General features: G+C 42.6%; 1 protein-coding gene across 1 annotated transcript in view; it reads right to left on the bottom strand.

Moving 5' to 3' along the window:
* Positions 1-22470, bottom strand: part of ddx31 (DEAD (Asp-Glu-Ala-Asp) box polypeptide 31) — a 122205-nt gene that overhangs the window by 82880 nt on the left and 16855 nt on the right. Inside the window, exons 7-14 of the mRNA XM_078226375.1 lie at positions 18907-18951; positions 18336-18377; positions 10028-10092; positions 8096-8215; positions 6517-6623; positions 5240-5472; positions 4729-4905; positions 2892-2951 (exon numbers count right to left, since the gene is read on the bottom strand). Of these exons, the coding sequence (XP_078082501.1) occupies positions 2892-2951; positions 4729-4905; positions 5240-5472; positions 6517-6623; positions 8096-8215; positions 10028-10092; positions 18336-18377; positions 18907-18951 (849 nt within the window). The remainder of the gene's footprint in view (positions 1-2891; positions 2952-4728; positions 4906-5239; positions 5473-6516; positions 6624-8095; positions 8216-10027; positions 10093-18335; positions 18378-18906; positions 18952-22470) is intronic.

Consider the following 22470-nt stretch of genomic DNA (forward strand, 5'->3'; position numbering starts at 1 on the left):
ACACACCTGTCTCTTTATTATACGAGTACAGTTAGCTCAAAATAAGCAGAAAGGAAGAACAGAAGCGAATGAAGGTAGTGCACAGATAGTCTTAAATTTGCAAAGCATGACAGTGCAGTGCTGAGACCTACAAATAAAACCCCGGTTATTCCACGGAGTTTTTGACACAGCCATGCTGCGTTGGGAGATGCTAAGCAAAGACCTGCAAACTTCCCATAAGGGGAAGTCACCAGGTTGCCGTCATGTGTCTTCTAGCAAGCAGATGAAGAGCACAGTTTGTGTAGGCTTGGGAACAAGTCTGGGAACACTTGGCTGCAGGTGGCAAATAGCCTGGTGATACCAGAGTGAGTGTGGGAGGTGGCGATGAAGAATGGTGAGGAAAAGGGGTTTTACATCCTTACCTTAAAAAAAGGTCTAAAACTATTTTTCAATACACAAGATTAGCAAATTCCACGCATTTTTTAGCAACTGGATTTTAAAGAATTGCGGCTCCTTTATTTATTACATTCTCCCAAACTTTGAATGGGCTGAACATATAAAAATGCGATTGTGCAGAGTGTTTTGGGAGATTTTAATTCTATAAAAACCAGCAGTCGGGCCATCTGCTTTTACTATATCACATCCAGAAAAATTATTGCCCATGAGAAAACTGGCTTCAGGATTTCTGACAAATAGCATCAATCCAGAACAATGAAAAGTGACAGCAAAGCATCAACGCTATGGTGGTAATTACTACTTTCACCACTTGGGTAGTAAACTGGGTGAGTTCTACAAAGGGTAGGTGGTCCACTCTGCCAGTTCACTGTCCAAGCGGTGAAGGTAGCAATTCCTTCCTGACTTTCTCTGTTGATGCCAGCATGATAAAAATCACAGGAAAACAAAAAGGGTTTTAGCATAGAACACCACTAGAGTAAATAAGTGAGCAGATTGTGGAAAATAGTGGCACCGTAACTTTTGAGTGCACCCGCCACTGTTGTGCTATTTAGTAACTGCACTACATTTAGTCAGTTCTTAGTCTCTGTCGCTTAGTTTTTTTATACTTAAGTCTCGGATAAAATAAATATTGATGGTAATTCTCAAGTTTTGCACTAATCGATCACCCATTAATTACAGGAATGACTGAATGCATGATTATAAATGCATACTTAGACATTTCTGAAACTTTTAACTGACCATTTACCACTAACAATTCCAAACCCCAAGCACAATTCTACAGCCCAAATTACTAGCTGAATTTGCACGAAATGAAAGTTCGATTGACTTTTGTAGAAACAAACTTCTTCATTGTTCCTGAAAATAAATCTGGCTCCTGGCCTGTTAAATACATTACCACAGGAAGACGCCAAAACATTGAACGTATTCAAGAGGCGGCTGGATATAGCACTTGGGGCGAATGGGATCAAAGGTTATGGGGAGAAAGCAGGATTTGGCTATTGAGTTGGATGATCAGCCATGATCGTAATGAATGGCGGAGCAGGCTCGAAGGGCCAAATGGCCTCCTCCTATCATCTATGTTTCTAATGGGAAGCAGCACAATTTTTAACTGGTCCATTTCAGATCTAAAGAAAGTTATGGTGAAGGGTCTACACCTGGAAATACGACCCTGCCTTTTCTCTTTTTGGATGCTGATGGATCGATGCATTTCCAGCATTTTTATTTCACATTCGCAGATTTCTCCTTTTCTATCCTTGTGAAGCTGTCCCGGCCAATTTATCCATCTGTGGCCAACTTTCCCTCACTTGAACATCCTTATGGCCTTCGATTGCCAACTTTAGTGCTAGATTATAGACAGTTTCTTTTTTGTGTGCATCATCCAATCCGTTATGAGCATTTTTCTTTATGACGTAACCAAAGGTTAACACTCACTATTCTGAAAGCTGTAATTAATCTTCTGGAGCTCTAATGGTTAACGATGCCATACAGAAAATGCGTCCGCAGAACAGAATTTGTCTCGGAGAACAGAAATGCAGAGGGGGCGAAAAGGAAAAAAAAAAACTAGCAGAAAATAGAAGAGTAGAATACAAGGAAGGGAAAAATAGAAACAAGAGAAAAATTGAAGGAGAGAAAGGAAGGGCAACTGGGAAAATATTCAGAGAAAACCCATGCAGAGCCATTAATAGTTAAAGGAGTTGTTTTGTGCAGGCCAGTAAAAGAATGATTTTCACTTTCCTAGCCAAAAGGAATAAGAAATAATAAAAGTTTTCTACCTTTTAGGAATATTGGCTCCATTGACTCTGTCTACACTTCCCGCTGCCTCGGCAAAGCAGCCAGCATAATTAAGGACCCCATGCACCCCGGACATTCTCTCTTTCACCTTCTTCCGTCGGGAAAAAGATACAAAAGTCTGAGGTCACGTACCAACCGACTCAAGAACAGCTTCTTCCCTGCTGCCGTCAGACGTTTGAATGGACCTACCTCACACTAAGTTGATCTTTCTCTACACCCAAGCTATGACTGTAGCACTACATTTTGCACTCTCCCATTTCCTTCTCTATGAACGGTATGCTTTGTCTGTAAGGCGCGCAAAAAACAATACTTTTCCCTGTATACATGTGACAATAATAAATCAAATAAAAAAAAAAGGAAGCCATTCAGCCACCACCCCTGCCCCACATAAGACATAGGAGGAGAATTAGGCCACTCGGCCCATCTCTGAGCCTGTTTCAGCATTCAATGAGATCATGGCTAATTTATATCCAAACTCCATTTATCCATCTTGGCCTTAATACCCTTGGCTAGCAAAAATCTATCAATCTGGGATTTTAAATTATTATTCTAGAATCCACTTCTTTTCACGGGAGAAAATCCCAGACTTTAGAAATGTTTCTTAGTTTCCTTGCTGAATGGCCTGGTTCTAATTGAAGGATTATACCTTCTTGTTTTGTACTTACTGTGCAGAGAAGGACACCCATTTTTGACTGTGAAAATTCCAGAAAAACTTGCTTCCGTGCCTGCAAGGTAAAGCAGATGCTAGTACCACTATCAGAGTGTACAGTACATTCCTCTACTCCCCACCATCATTCAGTTCTAAACAGGGACAGAAGCTTAAGGCTTAATGTAGCTTTCTCACTAAAATAGTACAAATGAATCACTGAAATGAAATCATTGTCACAAATCAAATCACATGGCAAGTTGTGACACAGTATGAATTACATGCCCATTTCAATAAGGTCGTGAGCACTTCTATCCAATTACTAGGGTAGAAAAAGAAAAAATATGCATTTTTAACATGCATGAAAATGGTCTAGAAAGAGATAACAGCTATACATGGAAATAATAGTGAAATGTTTATGGTAGTGAGAACAGACTGAAAAGATTTGGCAACTTAGAAATAAGTATCAGTAAGTAGTAAGTGACAACAGATAATGACAGTAAGAGGAATCTCACTGTATCTGAAATGCAGCAGTGCATCCGCTCAGCAGTACCATATGGGGTATGCTATTTAGCTCCATTGAAGCTCTAATTTGAAGACATAATGCACTAATTATACTCAGGGTAATAAACATTAAAATTCCTCCCCTGACACCCATCCACTTAATCTTTGTTTTGCTAGATAACAGCTGGTCAGGGTGTGTGCGGCCTACATACCCGGCTTGCTCTGACTCACGAAGCGCAATAGTTACAATGGGCATCAAAACTGTCACTGCAGGCGTATTTTCCTTAAAAAAAAAACAATTTATTTTCTCCATGTGCACACACCATCTTCCACAATTACAGAGGTAGGGTAATTGTGTTCCATCAATGGAGGTGTGGAAGATTCCCCAACCAGTGTTCCCTTTCTCCTGTACCTACATTGACTGTTACTTGGCCAAATAATCAATGACCAGGGCCGAAATTTAACCGCACCGCCTGCCACAGGAATCGGGGCGTGGGGCGGACACTGGGAAGGTCCGTTGACCTCAGGCAGGATTTTACGGTTTCGGGACGAGTGAGGCCATAAAATCCCACCCTAGGAGTTTAACTTGGCATTTCCTGGCTGGAATACTCAGGATTTTAAATCGAGATTACCCCAGAAGAGTGTTTTTTTTTTAAAAAGCACAATTGTCCATGGGCAGACACATTCGTAATCAACTGTTCAAGTTTCCAAAATTATGTTTAAATGCTGCCAAAAACTTTGGTCCTCAGAGCTCAGTGGATGTAGAAATGTCTCAAGTCACATCTAGAATGTGTTGAATGCCACGCAGTTTAAAGACACATTATAAGGTTTTCACGCCGATTGTAGTAATAATGGCTACTTAAAATAAAACCGCCTTGTGGGACAGGACAGTTCTAGATCCCTTTTCTCCCACAATGGCTTTCTTCACCTGCCAGAGGCAGAGCTCTGCAATATAGCAAGATATTTCCTTCTAAAACCCTAGCCAAGAATCAGCGCGCTTCATCGACTGGGGAGTTTCTGCAACCATTTAAGTGAGATCCAATGGCTGTCTGGCAACCTGCTGGTGCACATTGCCTGCTGCACCATGGTGCTTCTTCCCTGCAGTTCCCCACACAGAGAATTTCTGATCTCACCCACGCAGTCTGGGTGATAAATAGTAGAATCAACCACGGCACTCCTGCACACCTTTTAACAGCTGTTTCAAAAGTAGCACAAGTGGAGGGTGTGGAAACTGCCAGGGTTATGGAGTGGTGTTGATAGTGAGGAATCAAAGGCAGCAAAAGGAAAATCCTTTCTTAATGTCAAGTGTCAGTTCCTTCATGCCTCAACACACAAATAAAAGCAACTCTCACCTCCTGTTCCATGTTCCCGTGCAATCGCAGAAACAGCATCTTACAAGCTGAGAAAGGTAACTGTTTTAGCGCCATGCTGTCGGAATACGGAGCAAGGACATTTGTGAAAAGGGTGTAGTGAAACTCCACAGACTCACAACTGGAGAAAAATATGATCATCTTCTGTTTCTTTTCAAACTGTGAAAGAATAGAAAAAATTAGCAGACATGAGGCAGAGCCCAAGTAAAGGTAGCTCCTATTAATCATTCACAACTGTTATGATTGGAAAAGCTGCACGAGGGCATGCAACAATGAACGGTCGTTGGTTCTTAGGACAGTCTTGGAATTGGGTCTTAGTTTAGTTGGGTCAAACAGGACAAAAATGAATGAAAAGCAAGACAATATTTCCCTTTTTTAACCCACTCCCCAGTTGATTACAAACTATCATGGTAGAATCTGAACTTCAAAAAATTAGTCCAAGCCTCCGACTCACTACTCCAGTAACATTGCTTTATTCAGAGTCATTTCTTACTTTGCATTTTTGGAGTATGAATGCCGAAAGCGTAACCAGTCGCAGTTTGCTGGGAACTATCACCATAAACTGCTGGAGTTGCTCTGGAATTGAATAGCATTCGGAATCTTCCTTGATATTCTCTTGCTTGGTCTTCACTCCTTCAGTCGCACACACAGGCTCGGACTGGTTTGTTTCCGTGATATATATCTTGACTGGCTCCTTTAAGCTGATCCCAGCTAAACGATTCACTCCTGGAGGTAGAAACACAGAGCATTTAGAAATATTTCAAAAGGAAAATGTGCAGCTATGTTACTCCTGTTATTTGTGATGGGCACAACTCCACGAATTATGCCAATTACTATTCTTGAATGGAGTGCTAGAAGGTAAAAGAATGTCTGGGGCATTGCGCAATGCTTGAAAGAAAATGTCCCGGAACCCAAAAGCTAGACTAGAATTTTATTCTAACAAGCTTCATTCTACTCAGCTTACAATATTTTTAATTAACTAAAACATAAATTTTAAAACCAATGGCACTGGGGAGAGTCATATGAAATTTTAATAGATTTCATTGTACTCTGCTATTGGTGTTCCTCAATGGCAATACGTGACAGAGTGAAAAAGACTCTGCAGCCCATCTCTAATCAGTCTCAAAGACTGACATCTATTTTTATTCACTCTGGGGACATGGATATCGCGAGCAAGACCAGCATTTGCTGGTGAAGTAGTGATGGTAATAAATCTTCTTCTTGAACTGTGGCAGTCTATGTGGTGACAATACCCTGTAATGCTGTTAAATAAGGATTTTCAGGACTTTGACCCAGCAACCAGATGGGAGCAAAATTCATAACATGTCAGATTCAAATTTCAAGCAGTCCTGGGACTGAAGGTAGCGTTGGAGGCTGATATTTTAGTAAAGTAAAAGTTTATTTATTCGTCACAAGTAGGCTTACATTAACACTGCAATGAAGTTATTGTGAAAATCCCCTAGTCACCACACTCTGGTGCCTGTTTGGGTACATTGAGGGAGAATTTAGCATGGGCAATCCACCTCACCAGCATATCATTGGACTGTGGGAGGAAACCGGAGCATCTGGAGAAAGCCCAAGCAGACACGGGGAGAATGTGCAGACTCCACACAGACAGTGACCCAAGCTGGGAATCGAACCCGGGTCCCTGGCGCTGTGAGGCAGCAGTGCAAACCCACTGTGCCACCAATGGCTGTATAGCAGAATGCAGAAACATTCTTTAAAAAAAAAAATATACACACACTTATTCACCAGAAACTAAAGCCTCACCATCTGTTAGGGTGGCAGAGAGGAGAACGTTTTGCCTTTTCTCATGCACTGCATTTAGAGCGTTCAGTATCATAGTGACATCTTTCTCAAAACCCAGGTCCAGCAACCTGCTCACAGAGGAAAAAAAAAGGTCACACAAATATTGTTCTTTATAATAAATATTTTTGTGGTCTCGCTATTAAATCATTTGAAGTTAGATTGAACTTAATTGCACTCTTGAACACCAAACATTAGAAAAGACTGCAAGTAAGGCCTAGAAATTCAGAGCGAAAGTTACTTCACACCTCACTCAGTTCACTTACATAACAACCCCACATTCTCAAGTTTGTTGTGATGGACTGTTAAGGTATAATAGAGACATCTAGTGGTTGTAAAACATTACTGCAAAGTATAATAAACTTTAATATAGCTGCAGTTCTACTGAGTCATAGAGTCACAGAGATTTACAGCATGGAAACAGGCCTTTCGGCCCAACTTGTCCATGCCGCCCTTTTTTTTTTTAAAACCCCTAAGCTAATCCCAATTGCCTGCATTTGGCCCATATCCCTCTATACCCATCTTACCCATGTAACTGTCTAAATGCTTTTTAAAAGACAAAATTGTACCCGCTTCTACTACTACCTCTGGCAGCTTGCTCCAGACATTCACCACCCTGTGTGAAAAAATTGCCCCTCTGGACCCTTTTGTATCTCTCCCCTCTCACCTTAAACCTATGCCCTCTAGTCTTAGACTCCCCTACCTTTGGGAAAAGATATTGACTATCTAACTAATCTGTGCCCCTCACCGTAGCAAACATTAGCAGGTAGGTTATTCCTGCCATTTCTTACCGATTTAGTTAGCAGAAAGGTATTCAGATGTGGTTTCAAATCTAAGAACACAAATCTATAATCGCCTTGTAACAGCACAGAGGGGACATCAGATTTCTTAACCACTGGTTCAGATGAGGAATTAAAGAATAATGGTGACGAGAAAGAATCTGGAATCCGATTTTAGTTTAACAAACCTTACTGAGCCGTAAGTTAGAAAACCTTTGCCTATCTTGATTGAAAAAAACCCAATGCATTCATATAGCACCTTTCACAACCTCAGGAGGCATTCAGTAGAATTATTTTTATTCATTCAGGGGATGGGGTATCGCCAGCTAAGTCTGCATTTTATTGTCCATCCCTAATTGCCCTCAAGAAGGCAGCAGTGAGCTGCTTTCTCAGACCACTGAAGTTCCCGTTGAAATACTTTTGAAGTACAGTCACTTTTGTATTGCAAGAACCTTCCACAATAATCATCACTAAAACCAGATTGAGGGATAAATATTGCTGAAGGAACCCGTATAACTCTCCTACTCCTCTTCCCATTGGTACCAGGAATCGATTCTAACCATCTAAGAGAGCACACCAGATGTTGTGAATGTCTCATCTGAAAGAGGGCATCATTGGACAGTACTGCACTGGAACATCAGTCTAGATTTTTCTGCTCAAGTCTCTGGAATGGGACTTGAGCTCATAACGTTCTCACCCACAGCTGAGTGTGCTACTCACTGAGCCACAGCTAACACAGTAAGTAAAGGTACATGCACACTCACCTGTCAGCTTCATCAACAACAAGCCACTGCACACGGGAGAAACAAATATTCTTTGTGTTTTTTATATGATCCACTAGTCGCCCTGGAGTTGATATCAGAATATTTATACCTTTACGTAACCTGGAACATGAAAATACAAATCTTATAATTTTGAATTTATATAGCCTCCTAAACTTCTTGACACATGACACAAAGTGAATTACTTTGAACTGAAGTGACACAGGCAAACCAGCAACTATTTTGTATGGCACATCCTATACAAAATATAAAGACAATAACTTTTTTGAGTGCTATTGAGGGAGGAACGTTGAGGAGGGTGTGTGGAAAATTATTTGTTTTTTCCCCCAAAACAGAGCTACATAGAATCTTTAATGTCCACCTGGATCTCTGAAACTGGAGAAATTGGGATTTAACATATCATCAGGAGGATGGCACCTTTAACAATATTGTAGTTTCCAAATCTATTGGAACTGGCCACGAACTCAATCTTTTGTTTCAAGTGAGTCCAGCTGGCATTGCACCTCCCAGAAACAAAACTACAATAATGCCCTGATACAGCAATGTGCAATAATATCATGTACTATGGGTACATCTACACATCAATATTGTTATGACCAGGTGAGAAGGGGTGAACTGGCTCCCCTCTATTCGACCTCCTCGGTTGGTCACAACAATGGTTTAAGTTTCTTTCATACAAGGATATACCTTTTCCAAGTCAGAACATGTTCAACTATTTAAGCTGTGAGCAATTAGAAGCCAATCAAAGAAAGCTTCAACGAATCAAAGAACACACAAATTTATTAACCACTAAATCTGAGAAAAATAATAAAAATGTGACATTAAGCAATTAGACCGTATGCAGTCATTAGCACACACATGCACAGCAGAGTTGGCTTCTCAAAAAGGGTGACATGTTTATTCCAAAAAAGAGAGCGAGATATTAACCACCTGTGTCACTATCGTGACTGGGGGACTTATCTTGAAATACTTCACTTATTGTGCATTTCCAAGATGTTTTGGATGAGTCTGTCTGTGACATTGTTTCAATATCCAGTACGGCTATGTCACTTCCAGAGATAGTTATGAGTTTTGATGGGCATCTGGATTATAGGAAATGTCTCTCTCACACCACCGTGAAGGTGATTTGTTGGTTTCTCACCTTTACCTTGGAATGTGCCCTTGCATTTTAAGCATTTTGTTCGTAATTCAAATTGAAAAAAGTTTCACAGACTTGTAAAATAATATTCAAAACTAATGGGGCAAAGCTTGTAACTATATAACTTATTACACTCTCCCATGTTTAACTCATTAATAAGGGAGTAATTCTCTACGGAGAAAACCTATCTCGAAAATACCAATATGTCATTGATTTGGGTTTTTTTTTAAAACTCTGGGGTACAGTTTTCTTTATCAGTTGCAGATTTTGACACACTAGTCTCATTACAACACACTTCACAGGGTCAACAATTTTGCCCAATGAACGGTGCGCTATTGTGAATCTCCAATAGCAGAGTAAGAAATGGGTCTCAACTGAGTAAGAAATAGGTTTTAACAGAAGACGTTGGCAACATTGTACCAACTGTCTCATGACAGGGCTCAACACACAAAGCATTATTAACAGAAGTGAGATCTTGGGCATTTACTACAAGTACTATGTAACTGTGTCTTTAATTATACAATTTTCTCTAAGGACACGGGTAAAATAGTTAACTAATGAGTTGAAACATGCTAGTTAGTGCTGGAATCAAACAGAAAAGGAGGAGGCCATTTGGTTCGTCATGCCTCTGCTAATTCTTTGAAAGAGCTGCCAATTAGTCACACTAACTTTCCCTTCAATACTTATGAAATAGGAATCAGAAAACCTGGCTTACTCAGTGAGTTCATGTTTGTTTAGTTTTCTCTATTCACTTTCACTCATCAAGCGGGGCATACCTGGCTTTCTCAGATTTCCGTTTCTCTCCTCCCATCAGCACTCCTGGTACAATCCATGTAAATGGCTACGAAGTTAAAATAAATCATTGTAACTACTCATATTAGAAGTTAGAAAGGAGCATGAAATGTACAATACAATCTGTTTTTGTCCACTTCACTGGTTTATAAATAGTGGCAGAGGGTACAACAGTAAAAATACATTGCTTAAGTCACAGTTAGACTACCGTTTGTCAAATTAAGGAAACATTCAGCTCATAGGGCAGACAGTGTAGATTCACGATATGCGCAGGATAGGAAAGTTATAAAAAATGACTCAAGTGACTAGGAGTATTTTCACTGGAGCAGCAAAAGCCAAGGTGAAAATCTGAAGTTTTAAAATATTCTGAAAGGTTTTGATAGAGTGAATAGGGAAAGACCATTTACTCCACAGTAAAGGCGCAATGAAGGATCAACAAATTAAAATTGTCACTGAGCATTTAGAGAGAAGTTAGAAGAAGAAACATATTTAGAGTGAAGATTTATGAGCACAGAATGCTTTTGTTACAGTGAATAGTTGACTATTTCATCGTTTAAAGGTGGCAGTGTCACTAGACTAGTAGTCCAGAGACCCAGGGTAATGCTCTGGGGAGCTGGGTTTGATTCCCACCACTGGGATGGGATTTGAATTCAATCAATAAAAATCTGGAAATAAAAGTCTAATGATTACTAGTCTAGTGACAAGGCCATTATGCCACTGCCACCTTTAAACGATGAAATAGTCAACCATTCACTGTAACAAAAGTATAATGATGAAATGAAACCATTGTCGACTGTCATAAAATCCCACCTGGCTGGCTAATGCCCTTCAGAGAAGGAAATCTGCTGTCCTTACGTGGTCTGGTCTATATGCAACTCCAGGCCCACAGCAACATGGTTGACAATGCCCTCTGAAATGGCCTAGCAAGCCACACAGTTGTATCAAACCGCAAGAAAGTCTACAAAGAATAAAACCGGACAGACCACTCAGCATCAACAAAAGTCACCGGAAATGATAACTGTAAACTCAAACTGGTCGATCCTGCAAAGTGCTCCTCACTAACATTTAGTTTTAGAGGCTTGTGCTAAAATTTGATCCCACAGACCACTCAAGAAATTGCCTGACATAGTCATACTCACGGAATTATTCCTTACAGGTAATGTTTCAGACACTACCTTCACCATCCCTGGGTTGGTCCTATCCCATCAGTAGGACATACATAGCAGGGGTGGCAGCATACTGGTATACAGTCGGGAGGAGTTGCCCTGCGAGTCCTCAACATCGACTCCAGACCCCATGAAGGGCCCATGGCATCAGTTCAAACATGGGCAAGGAAACCTTGTTTCCACTCCCATACCCCCCCAGCTGATGAATCGGTATTCTTCCATGTTAAACACCACTTGGAGGGAGGGTTGCAAGGGCATAGAATGTACTGCAGGTGGAGGACTTTAATGTGCATCATCAAGTGTGGCTTGGTAGCACCATTACTGACTGAATTACTGGCCAAATCTGATAGGACAAAGCTGCTAGACTAGGTCTGCGGTAGGTGGTGAGGAACCCATAAAAGGGAAAAACAAAATTGACCTCATTCTCACCAATCTACCTAAATGCAGACGCATCTGCCTATGACAGTATTGGTTGGAGTGATCAACCCTGTTTCAAAGAAGAGTTCAGGAGAGCATTCCAGGAGCATCACCAGCCATACTTAAAAATGAGGTATCAACCTGGTGAAGCTACTACTCAGCATGCCAAAAAGCTTAAGCACTCTGTGATAACACAGAGCAAAGCAATCTCACAACCAACGGATCAGATCAAAGCTCTGCAGCCCTGCCACATCCAGTCATGAATGGTGGACATTTAAACAGCTCACTAGAGGAGAAAGCTCCAAGAAATCTCCATGCTCAATGATGGGGGACCCCGGAACAGCAGTGCAGAAGATAAGGCTGAAGAACTTGCAACAGTCTTCAGGATGAGTGGATAATCCATCTCAGCATCCTCCAGAACTCTCCAGCTTCAGATGCCAGTCCAGCCAAGTCGATTCACTCCACATATTAAGAAATGGCTGAAGGCACTTGATACTGCAAAGGCTATGGACCATGACAATATTCCAGCAATAGTACTAAAAACTCGTGCTCCAGAACTTGTTGCGATACCAGCCAAGCTGTTCCAGTACAGTTATAACACTGGCATCTACACAGCAATGTGAAAAAAGTGTCCAGATATGTCCTCATGAAGCAGGACAAATCCAAACTGGTCAATTACTATCAGTCCATCTTTAATCATCAGTAAAATGCTGGAAAGAGTCATCAACAGTCCAATCATGCGGCCCTTGCTTAGCAATTACCCAGTGGTGGGTAACCTGTAACAGGGGCCATGTACAGCCCATCTGGCTTCTGAGTACGGCACACGAGACCTTTTACTGACCTTTTGCCCACACGCAGGATCGCCACATTCTGCTGATTTCCATCTGTGTAGATTTTTTCCCCCCTATCGGTATGACTGAAGCGGTACACACGTAAAACAAACGCAAGTGAAGTGAGGTGCATGTGCCAGCTGATAACTCACAACATTGACTGTGAGAGCCGGGCACTCCCTCTGCGTCCAAATTGTAAATATTTATTTTGCTTTTACCATTTGAAGTTGATAGTTCTATTAATATACAAATGATTCAGAATTTTCTATCACTCGTTATGAAATATTTGGTATGTATTAAATAAACAATCTTATTCGTGGGGTCACGGTTAGTGAACAAGCCCGATTTCAATCAGGTGGCCCACTGAGACGAAGGTGGGACACTCATTAGCCACTCACTGCAATAACCAGATCACTGATGCTCACTTTGGGTTCCACCATAAGGCGGCGGCCATTCAGCCCTTAGAGCCCTCTCCACCATTTAATAACATCACGACTGATCTAAAATTCACAAAGTATCTCTGTAATTTCTTAATTTCCCTACTGACTAAAAAATCTATCTATCTCAGCTTGAAATGTTCAGGGACTCAATCCCCACAGCTTCCTGGGGGAAAGAATTCCAGAGATCATAGAATCATAGAAATAGAAACATAGAAACCCTACAGTACAGAAAGAGGCCATTCGGCCCATCGAATCTGCACCGACCACAATCCCACCCAGGCCCTACCCCCATATCCCTACATATTTTACCCACTAATCCCTCTAACCTACACATCCCAGGACACTAAGGGGCAATTTTAGCATGGCCAATCAACCTAACCCGCACATTTTTGGACTGTGGGAGGAAACCGGAGCACCCGGAGGAAACCCACGCAGACACGAGGAGAATGTGCAAACTCCACACAGACAGTGACCCAAGCCAGGAATCGAACCCAGGTCCCTGGAGCTGTGAAGCAGCAGTGCTAACCACTGTGCTACCGTGCCGCCCTTCACCACTCTTTGACAGAAGATACTCTTCCTCAAATCTGTCTTAAATGAGTATCGCCTTATTCTGCAACTATGCCCCCTGGTCCTACACACTCCCATGAGAGGGAGCATCCTCTCAACGTTAACCCTGTCTAATCCCGTAAGTACCTTACACGTTTCAATCATATCACCTCTCATTCTTCTGAACTCCAAGGAGTACATACCCAACCTGTTCAATCTTTCCTCATATGGCGGTCACTGGCTGTCTTGTCTGGAGACAATACACATCTTTTTAGCCTGTCTTGATGCTCTCTCCATTCACATTGATTTGTTTCTTAAAGACTTGATTAGTTGTAAGTATTCGCATTCCAACCATTATTCATGTAAATTGAGTCTGTGTCTTTATAAGCTCTGTTTGTGAACAGAATTCCCACTCACCTGAAGAAGGGGCTTAGAGCTCCGAAAGCTTGTGTGGCTTTTGCTACCAAATAAACCTGTTGGACTTTAACCTGGTGTTGTTAAACTTCTTACTGTGTTTACCCCAGTCCAACGTCGGCATCTCCACATCATGGCGGTCCCTCCATACCCAGGATCATCTGAGTAAACCTCCTCTGTACATCCTCCAATAATATATCTTTCCTTAAATAAGGTGACCAAAACTGTACACTGTAATCTAAACGTGGCCTCACTAGTATCTTGTACAGTTGCAGCAACACCTCTACTTTTATACTTCAGCCTCCTTGAAATAAAAGCCAGCATTCCATTTACTTTCCCATCATGGGGATCACACAGCTCCTGGCCTCATTATAACCTTGGTTCAAATATGGACAAAACAGCTGAACTCCAGGTGAGCTGAGGTGAGAGTGTGACTGCCCTTCACATCGTGACAGCATCTGACCGAGTATGACATCAAGGAGACCCAGCACTGGAGTCAGAGGGAATCAGGTGGAAACAACTGCTGGTTGGAGTCATACCTAGCCCAAAGGAAGATGGTGGTGGCTGGAGGAGGTCATTCATCTTAGTCCCAGGAGATCACTGCAGGAGTTCCTCAGGGAAGTGTTCTAGGCCCAACGATCTTCAGCTGCTTCACTAGTGGCCTTCCTTCCATCATAAAGTTGGAGGTGTGGATGTTCACAGATGACTGCACAATGTTCAGCAACAATCTAGACTGAAGCGGTCCACGTCCAAATGCAGCAAGACCTGGACGATATTCAGGCTTGGGCTGGCAAAAGTAACATCTGCACCATAAAAGTGCCAGGCAATGATCATTCTCAAAAAGAGAGACTATAACCATCGACCCTTGACATTCAATTGCATTATCATCACTGAATCTCTCACCATCAACATCCTGGAGGTTACCATTGACCAGAAACTCAACTGAACTAGCCATATAACTAGGGATGGACAATAAATGCTGGCTAACATTTGAATTAAAAAAAATATAAATACAGTCCAAAGATGTGCGGGTTAGGTTGATTGGCCAGGTTAAAAATTGCCCCTTAGAATCCTACAATGCGTAGGTTAGAGGGATTAGTGGGTAAATATGTGGGGGTAGGGCCTGGGTGGGATTGTGGTCGGTGCAGACTCGATGGGCCGAATGGCCTCCTTCTGCACTGTAGGGTTTCTATGATTCTATGATACTCTGGTTCTAAGAGGTCAGAGACTAGGAATTCTGTGATTTGTAACTCAACTTCCTGACTCCCCAAAGCCTGTCCATCATCTAATAGTCAGGAATATGATGGGATACTCTCAACTTGCCTGGATGAGTGCAGCTTCAACAACAAAACAGCCTGCTTGATTGGCACCTCATCCACAAACAATGCAGAGTGGCAGCTGTGTGTACTATCCATAAGACGCACTGCAGGAACTCACCAAGATTCCTCAGATAGTAGTTTCCAAACCCACAACTACCACCATCTAGAAGGACAAGGGCTCCAGATGCATGGAAGACCACCACCTGCAAGTTCCCCTCCAAGCCACATGTCATACTGACTAGGAAAGATAGCACTGCTTCTTCACTGAAACTAGGTCAAAATCCTGGAATTTCCTCCTTAACAGCACTGTGGTATACCTACACCTCATGGGCTGCAGCGATTCAATGCAGCAGCTCATCACCAGCCTCTCAAAGACAATCAGGGATGCACAATAAATGCTGCCCAAGACAGTGATGCCCACATCCCATGAATGAATAAAACAAATTACTGAAGCAGAGGAAGCTACAGCCTTTTTCAACATCAAGCTTACATGATGAGTAACAGTTCCATGTGATACAAGATTGGCCTGATCAGCAACCTCATAAAAAATTGGGCCTGAGCCATTTGCTCACCAGGCTAAAATAGGGCGAATCAAAGGCATCCTGTGGGATCATGGTTACCCTGATCAGATCATCTGGCGCTGTGCATTGCACAAACTCATGAACAGGCCTGAAAGCCCTGAAAAACACCCAGTCTACCTTACAGTACCCTGGAAGGGCAAAGTGTCGCAACATTTGAGCAACAGACGAAGCTAGCTGTTAATATGTCTTAGCAATATGATTGGTACTCGCCACTAACATGCACTGCAGTCAAGCCAAAAAGATGTTCTGCCTATCACACAAATGAATGATGTGATTTATGAATTCAGTGTTGTGCTAGATATGAAAGGCTGTTCATCCCAAAGGCTGTCTAATTTTTCCCTTCCACTGTTTGGAAAAGGAAAGGTACAGACCGTATCCAACCAGCCCATGCTCGCAAAACTCAAAACAGTGCCCAACATTAGTTGCAGTTCCAAGATTGGACAACATTTGCTAAATAATCCTCAGTGCGCTAAGAATTACACTGACAACCAATTTCAGATAGTCAGTCGGGCTTGCAATGTGGTGCATTTGCATGTACTGGACGCTACATATATTAATGCACAGCGCCCTGTCCTTTGCAGACAAAGAATATCATGCCTGTTTCAGCTGAATGAAATAAGTGACAGCTGGTTCATTCCTCAGGACAATGCGTTGACCAGAGTCAAGCTGCCCATTTTAAATTTCAAACATTTAAAAGGAAATGTGATGGATCCCTAACTGCCCTTGAACTGAGGGCACGTAAGAGTCAAAAACCACATTGCTGTGGTCTGAAGTCGCCACCGTCCCTAAAAGGGCATTACTCAACCCGAAAGGTTTTTACGACAATCAACAATGGTTCCATCATTAGACTTTTAATTCCACATTTTTTCAAATTCAAATTTCACCATCTGCTGTGGTGGGATTCGAACCCAAGTCCCCAGAGCATTACCCTGGGAATTTGAATTACTAGGTCAGTGAAAATACCACTACGCCATCACATCCTATTTGGCTGTTAACTGTCAGTCACCATCAACTGGTGCATTCTCCATGACAATGCCTCCACCAATCAGCACTTTCTTCTCGTACAGCATAAATTTGTTGTTTTCCCTTCCATTGGTATACTTGCAAATTGTTCTTATGAGTGCAAGACAAAAAGTCTCTTTTTCTCAGCAACACTCATGTTCTGTACACCAAATGACTATTTCGACAAAATTGTTCTGCATGTCACATTGATCATAAAATCCCTACAGTGCAGAAAGAGGCCATTCGGCCCATTGAATCCACACTGACTCTCTGACAGAAAATCTTTCCCAGACCTCCTCCCTGCCTTAGCCCCGTCGTCCCATGCATTTATTCCACTAATCCCCTTACCTACGCATCTTGGGACACCAAGGGGCAATTGAGCATGGCCAATCCACTTAACCTGCACATCTTTGGACTGTGGGAGGAAACCAGAGCACCCGAAGGGAACCCACGCAGACACAGGGAGAATGTACAAACTCCACACAGACAGACAGTTACCCAAGGCTGGAAGCGAACCCAGGTCCCTGGCGCTATGAGGCAGCAGTGCTAACCACTGTGCCGCCTCAATATCAGACAATAATCAGCAGGAATCAAGAGACAAGCAACAATACCAGAATAAAGCAGTTATTAAATGATAGATTTCTTTGAATGTTGACACTTATTACAATTATGATGGGGCCATCCTTTGTGGCTATTTGTATAAATTACTCTTTCCACAATGCTTTGCATTGGGACCGAAAACCTTATTCTATCAATAAAGACATTATTGATTTAGCAAATAAATTAAGATAAATTATAATTAATTGAAACATTTAAGATCCTGAGGCGTCTTGACAGGGTGGATGTGGAGACAATGTTCCTGCTTGAAATGGAATCTAGAACAAGGGGTCTCTGTTTAAAAAAAGGCGTCATCCATTCAAAATGGAGATGAGGTGAAACGTTTTCACTCAGAGGATTGAGAGTCTTTGGAACTCTATTCCCGAAACGGTTGTGGAAATAGAGTCTTTAAATACTTTAAAGGCAGAGGCGGATATATTCTTGGTAAGCAAAGCGGGGGTGGAGGGGTTAGGTTATTGGAGGGATGCAGATTTGAGGTTACCATCAGATCAGCCACAATCTAATTAAATGGCAGACCAGGCTTGAGGGGCTGAATGGCCTACTCCTGCTCCTTGTTCATATGTTCATATAACATGGTTGTAGAAAAAAAGTGCAAAGATGCACGTGGTCAGATTTTCTTTGTCTATTATGTATGTTTGTAGGACGATTCACCTACACCACCAACCAATGATACTTAACAGATGGGGCTGAATTCAAGAGCAGTCAGCTTACAGTATTTAATAAAACTTTAAAAACAAAGCAGGGGAGATGGGCTTAGGATGGAGATAGGTGGAGGAAAACAACCTACAAACCTGCATCTGAATGACAGATGAGTCCTGTTCTCAGCCCTTCCTCATCCTGGTACTCTTCAAAATCTTAACTGACACATAACCAGTTCATGGTATGTCTCTTTTGAAGAAAATTTGCAATAAAATCAATCTGAAATATACTGGTTCTCATTTCTGATAAGATTCTCTTACCTTGATCAATTTCTGAATGGTATCCAAGCTTTGCAGAGCCAGCTGATGAGGAAACAAAATATTAATGTTTAATTTCTCTGAATGAGCAAATCACATCCAACTTTTATTCAATGTGTGCATTCTTGCTCTTAATGAGCAGTGGATATCAAAGATTTTTTCATGTTTTAGCCAGTTACAGCATCAGTCACTCTTGAGACAGCACACCATCCTTCTGGGATGGGATTACACGGCAGGACACGAACAACTCCTCTTCCTGCTGGCTGTGAAGCCAGCTCCTGTTGGATGCAGGCTCAGAGGTCAAAAGTGCCCAGTATTTGACGTTAATTGGCAATCTCACTCAGGCAGATGCAAGAGGTGGAACAGTTCACACTGGTGCATTAGGGTGCTGTTCTGAGGTTAGAGTTCAAGCTTACCGCTGGCTAGTGTAAAAGCCAACTTTTGTGATACAGTCAGTACATGTTACACCTCATCCAATAGTTCTTGATGCAGAGCAAGAATAACAAAAAAGTATTCCATTCTTAGGTAAACTGAAATACAATAACTTTTACAATTTTTGCTGCAAATAGCATACCTCTCTGGTGGGAATGATGACTACAGCATATGGTCCATCACTGCGCTATGAAACAAAAACAAAAGAATAGTTAAGGGATCGAGTATTATAATTTCCCCATTCTTATTTCCGCACAAGAAATATTTTTTGGTTGTAAATGTACATACAGTTCATGGGCAGTTAATTTCCTTCCATCCTCGGTGAACAACCAGCTCATTAAATGTCACACGATACAATGTATGATTCATCATCACACTCTATTTCAGCTCTTTTCACTTGAGCTACCTTTGGAAGCTTCTGAAGATCAGATTGTAGGACAAAATACCAGCCAGCAAGATGCTCACATGAGCTGGCATGCCAAGTAGTCACACCATATTGAGATAGTCACAACCAAGTTGGGCTGGTCATGTAGCCAGCATTCCAGACGCATGCTTACTAAAGTGAATCAGCGAACTCAGGTCTGGGAATCTCTTTCATGGCAATCAAAGGAAATGCTGCAAGGACACTCTTAAGACTTCACTTAGAAGCTTTGTTATCGACTTCAAGTCCTGGGAGAAACTTGCTCAGGATTGCTGCGCCTGGCCCAATCAAATCAAAAAACAAAGTGCGGTCTCCTTCAAAAGTAAGTTCATACCAGAGGCAGAGAAAATGCAAGGATAGGAAGTCCAATGCCAGAAACCTGTCCAAAACTCAATCATTTGCCCTACCCTGTCCTATTTGCAGCAGAGTTTTTCAGGCACAGATTGACCTCAGCTGTCACCTATTTACCTAGTGGAACCCTACCAAATATTCCAGAAGATGAATACAGTGATCTTCACCTCGAAGGACAAAAAGGAAAGATTTCAGCTCATCCTGTTGTGGCCAATAAAATTGATACTGGAGTCCAAATTAAATTGCATTTTAATCTTACGGAGAAAAATAAAGGGGAGAAATGTATTTTCTTCCAAGCATTTTTATGTGGGTATACAAAGAAATTTCATGCAGTGATGCTCTGTTGAGAGTAGTGGGGAGCAGGGCTGGAGAGAAGTCTTCAGGCTGGTGACTGGGAAGCGATATTTGTAGTCGGATTGATCCAACACATGCCACTTTGGGTCAAATACATAGGAATGCATCGGATTGGATTGCTGTCAAATTAGGAGATAGTCAGGACAGGAGCAGCCAGAGCACGAGAGATCAGGATGGCTATGGAGACAGAGTAGTCTCAGCCTATAACTCAAAGGGGGGGGGGGGGTTTGACAATAATAGAGGTAAAGTTTGTAAGTACAGTTGCTGGGAAGAAAAAAAATAGAGGGCATTATTTTTATTACTTTTAAACTATGGACATTTTTTTAAAAGGCTGCCTTTGGTGTTCTGGGGATTTAGCTGCATTTAAATGGTTAATGGTGTCATATGGATCAACCCCATCAGGACAGATTCACCACCGTGTCACCCAGACACACTTTTGAGATAGGCTGTTTTATTGTCTTTTCAGAGTCAATGGTGACAATTTTCAATTAATGCCCTAAATGGGCACAAAGTTGGGGAGCAGCTGCTCTGCTCCCAGATTTAGCTGGCATGAGGCTCATGCTATTTGAGAGCCCAGCCTCATTAAAATGCCTTCAGTGAGCACAGTAGTGGCTGGAGAGCCCCAAGCATCCCTTCACTGATCAGCAACTTAACTCTATTCTTCAATTTGCTGCTCATGACGTGGTTGGTATTCTTCAACATTAGGGACACCGAATGCAGATTGAGCCATCACTTTGCTGAATATCTCGGTTTAGTCTGCAAACACAACACCTGAGATTTTGGTCACTTGTTTTAATTCTCCGTTCTCCTCCCACTCTGGCCTTGACCTCTTGTACTATTCTGAAGATGCCAGAGGGCCATCACCTTATCTTTTGGCACACTGGTTAGCAATGCTGCCTCACAGCACCAGGGACCCGGGTTCAATTCCCGGCTTGGGTCACTGTCTGTGCGGAACAAAGAACAAAGAACAATACAGCACAGGAACAGGCCCTTCGGCCCTCCAAGCCCGCGCCGCTCCCCGGTCCAGGATTGAATCCTGAATCCAGGATCCCCGCCCAATTTTCCAGCCTATCTACATACCAATATCCTATCCACCGAGCTGTCCCTCACAGCTACGATGCTTTGTTCATTACAACCTATTAACTCACCCCCACCCCCCCATTCCAGACCATGTGATCTCCAGGGAGAGGCGAAAACCCAGAGTGAAAAACCCCAGGGCCAATATGGGGGAAAAAAAATCTGGGAAATTCCTCTCCGACCCCCTGAGGCGATCGAAACGAGTCCAGGAGATCACAATGGCCCTGATCGGAAAATGCTTCCCAACCCTAGTCATTTCCACTTCCACGAACACCATATGAATTCCCTGCCCCCGAGACAGGTTCCCAACTATCCGCAGTCTCGCTCTGTACTGGCACCAGCAAGATGATCATAGAATGAAGCCTTGAAACGAGAAACAAGGAACAATTAGCCCGCGCCGCTCCCTGGTCCAAACTAGACCACTCTTTTGTATCCCTCCATTCCCACTCCGTTCATATAGCTGTCTAGATAAGTCTTAAACGTTCCCAGTGTGTCCGCCTCCACCACCTTGCCCGGCAACACATTCCAGGCCCCCACGACCCTCTGTGTGAAATATGTCCTTCTGATATCTGTGTTAAACCTCCCCCCCTTCACCTTGAACCTATGACCCCTCGTGAACGTCACCACCGACCCGGGGAAAAGCTTCCCACCGTTCACCCTATCCATGCCTTTCATAATTTTATACACCTCTATTAAGTCTCCCCTCATCCTCCGTCTTTCCAAGGAGAACAACCCCAGTTTCCCCAATCTCTCCTCATAACCAAGCCCCTCCATACCAGGCAACATCCTGGTAAACCTCCTCTGTACTCTCTCCAAAGCCTCCACGTCCTTCTGGTAGTGTGGCGACCAGAACTGGACACAGTATTCCAAATGCGGCCGAACCAACGTTCTATACATCTGCAACATCAGACCCCAACTTTTATACTCTATGCCCCGTCCTATAAAGGCAAGCATGCCATATGCCTTCTTCACCACCTTCTCCACCTGTGACGTCACCTTCAAAGATCTGTGGACTTGCACACCCAGGTCCCTCTGCGTCTCTACACCCTTTATGGTTCTTCCATTTATCGTGTAGCTCCTCCCTACATTATTCCCACCAAAATGCATCACTTCGCATTTATCAGGATTGAACTCCATCTGCCATTTCCTTGCCCAAATTTCCAGCCTATCTATATCCTTCTGTAGCCTCTGACTATGTTCCTCACTGTCTGCAAGTCCTGCCAGTTTTGTGTCGTCCGCAAACTTACTGATCACCCCAGTTACTCCTTCTTCCAGATCATTTATATAAATCACAAGCAGCAGAGGTCCCAATACAGAGCCCTGCGGTACACCACTAGTCACAGGCCTCCAGCCGGAAAAAGACCCTTCCACTACCACCCTCTGTCTTCTATGACCAAGCCAGTTCTCCACCCATCTAGCCACCTCCCCCTTTATCCCATGGGATCCAACCTTTTTCACTAGCCTACCATGAGGGACTTTGTCAAACGCTTTACTAAAGTCCAT

This window comes from Mustelus asterias, chromosome 13 (genome assembly GCF_964213995.1).
Source record: "Mustelus asterias chromosome 13, sMusAst1.hap1.1, whole genome shotgun sequence".
Classification (NCBI taxonomy): Eukaryota; Metazoa; Chordata; class Chondrichthyes; order Carcharhiniformes; family Triakidae; genus Mustelus; species Mustelus asterias.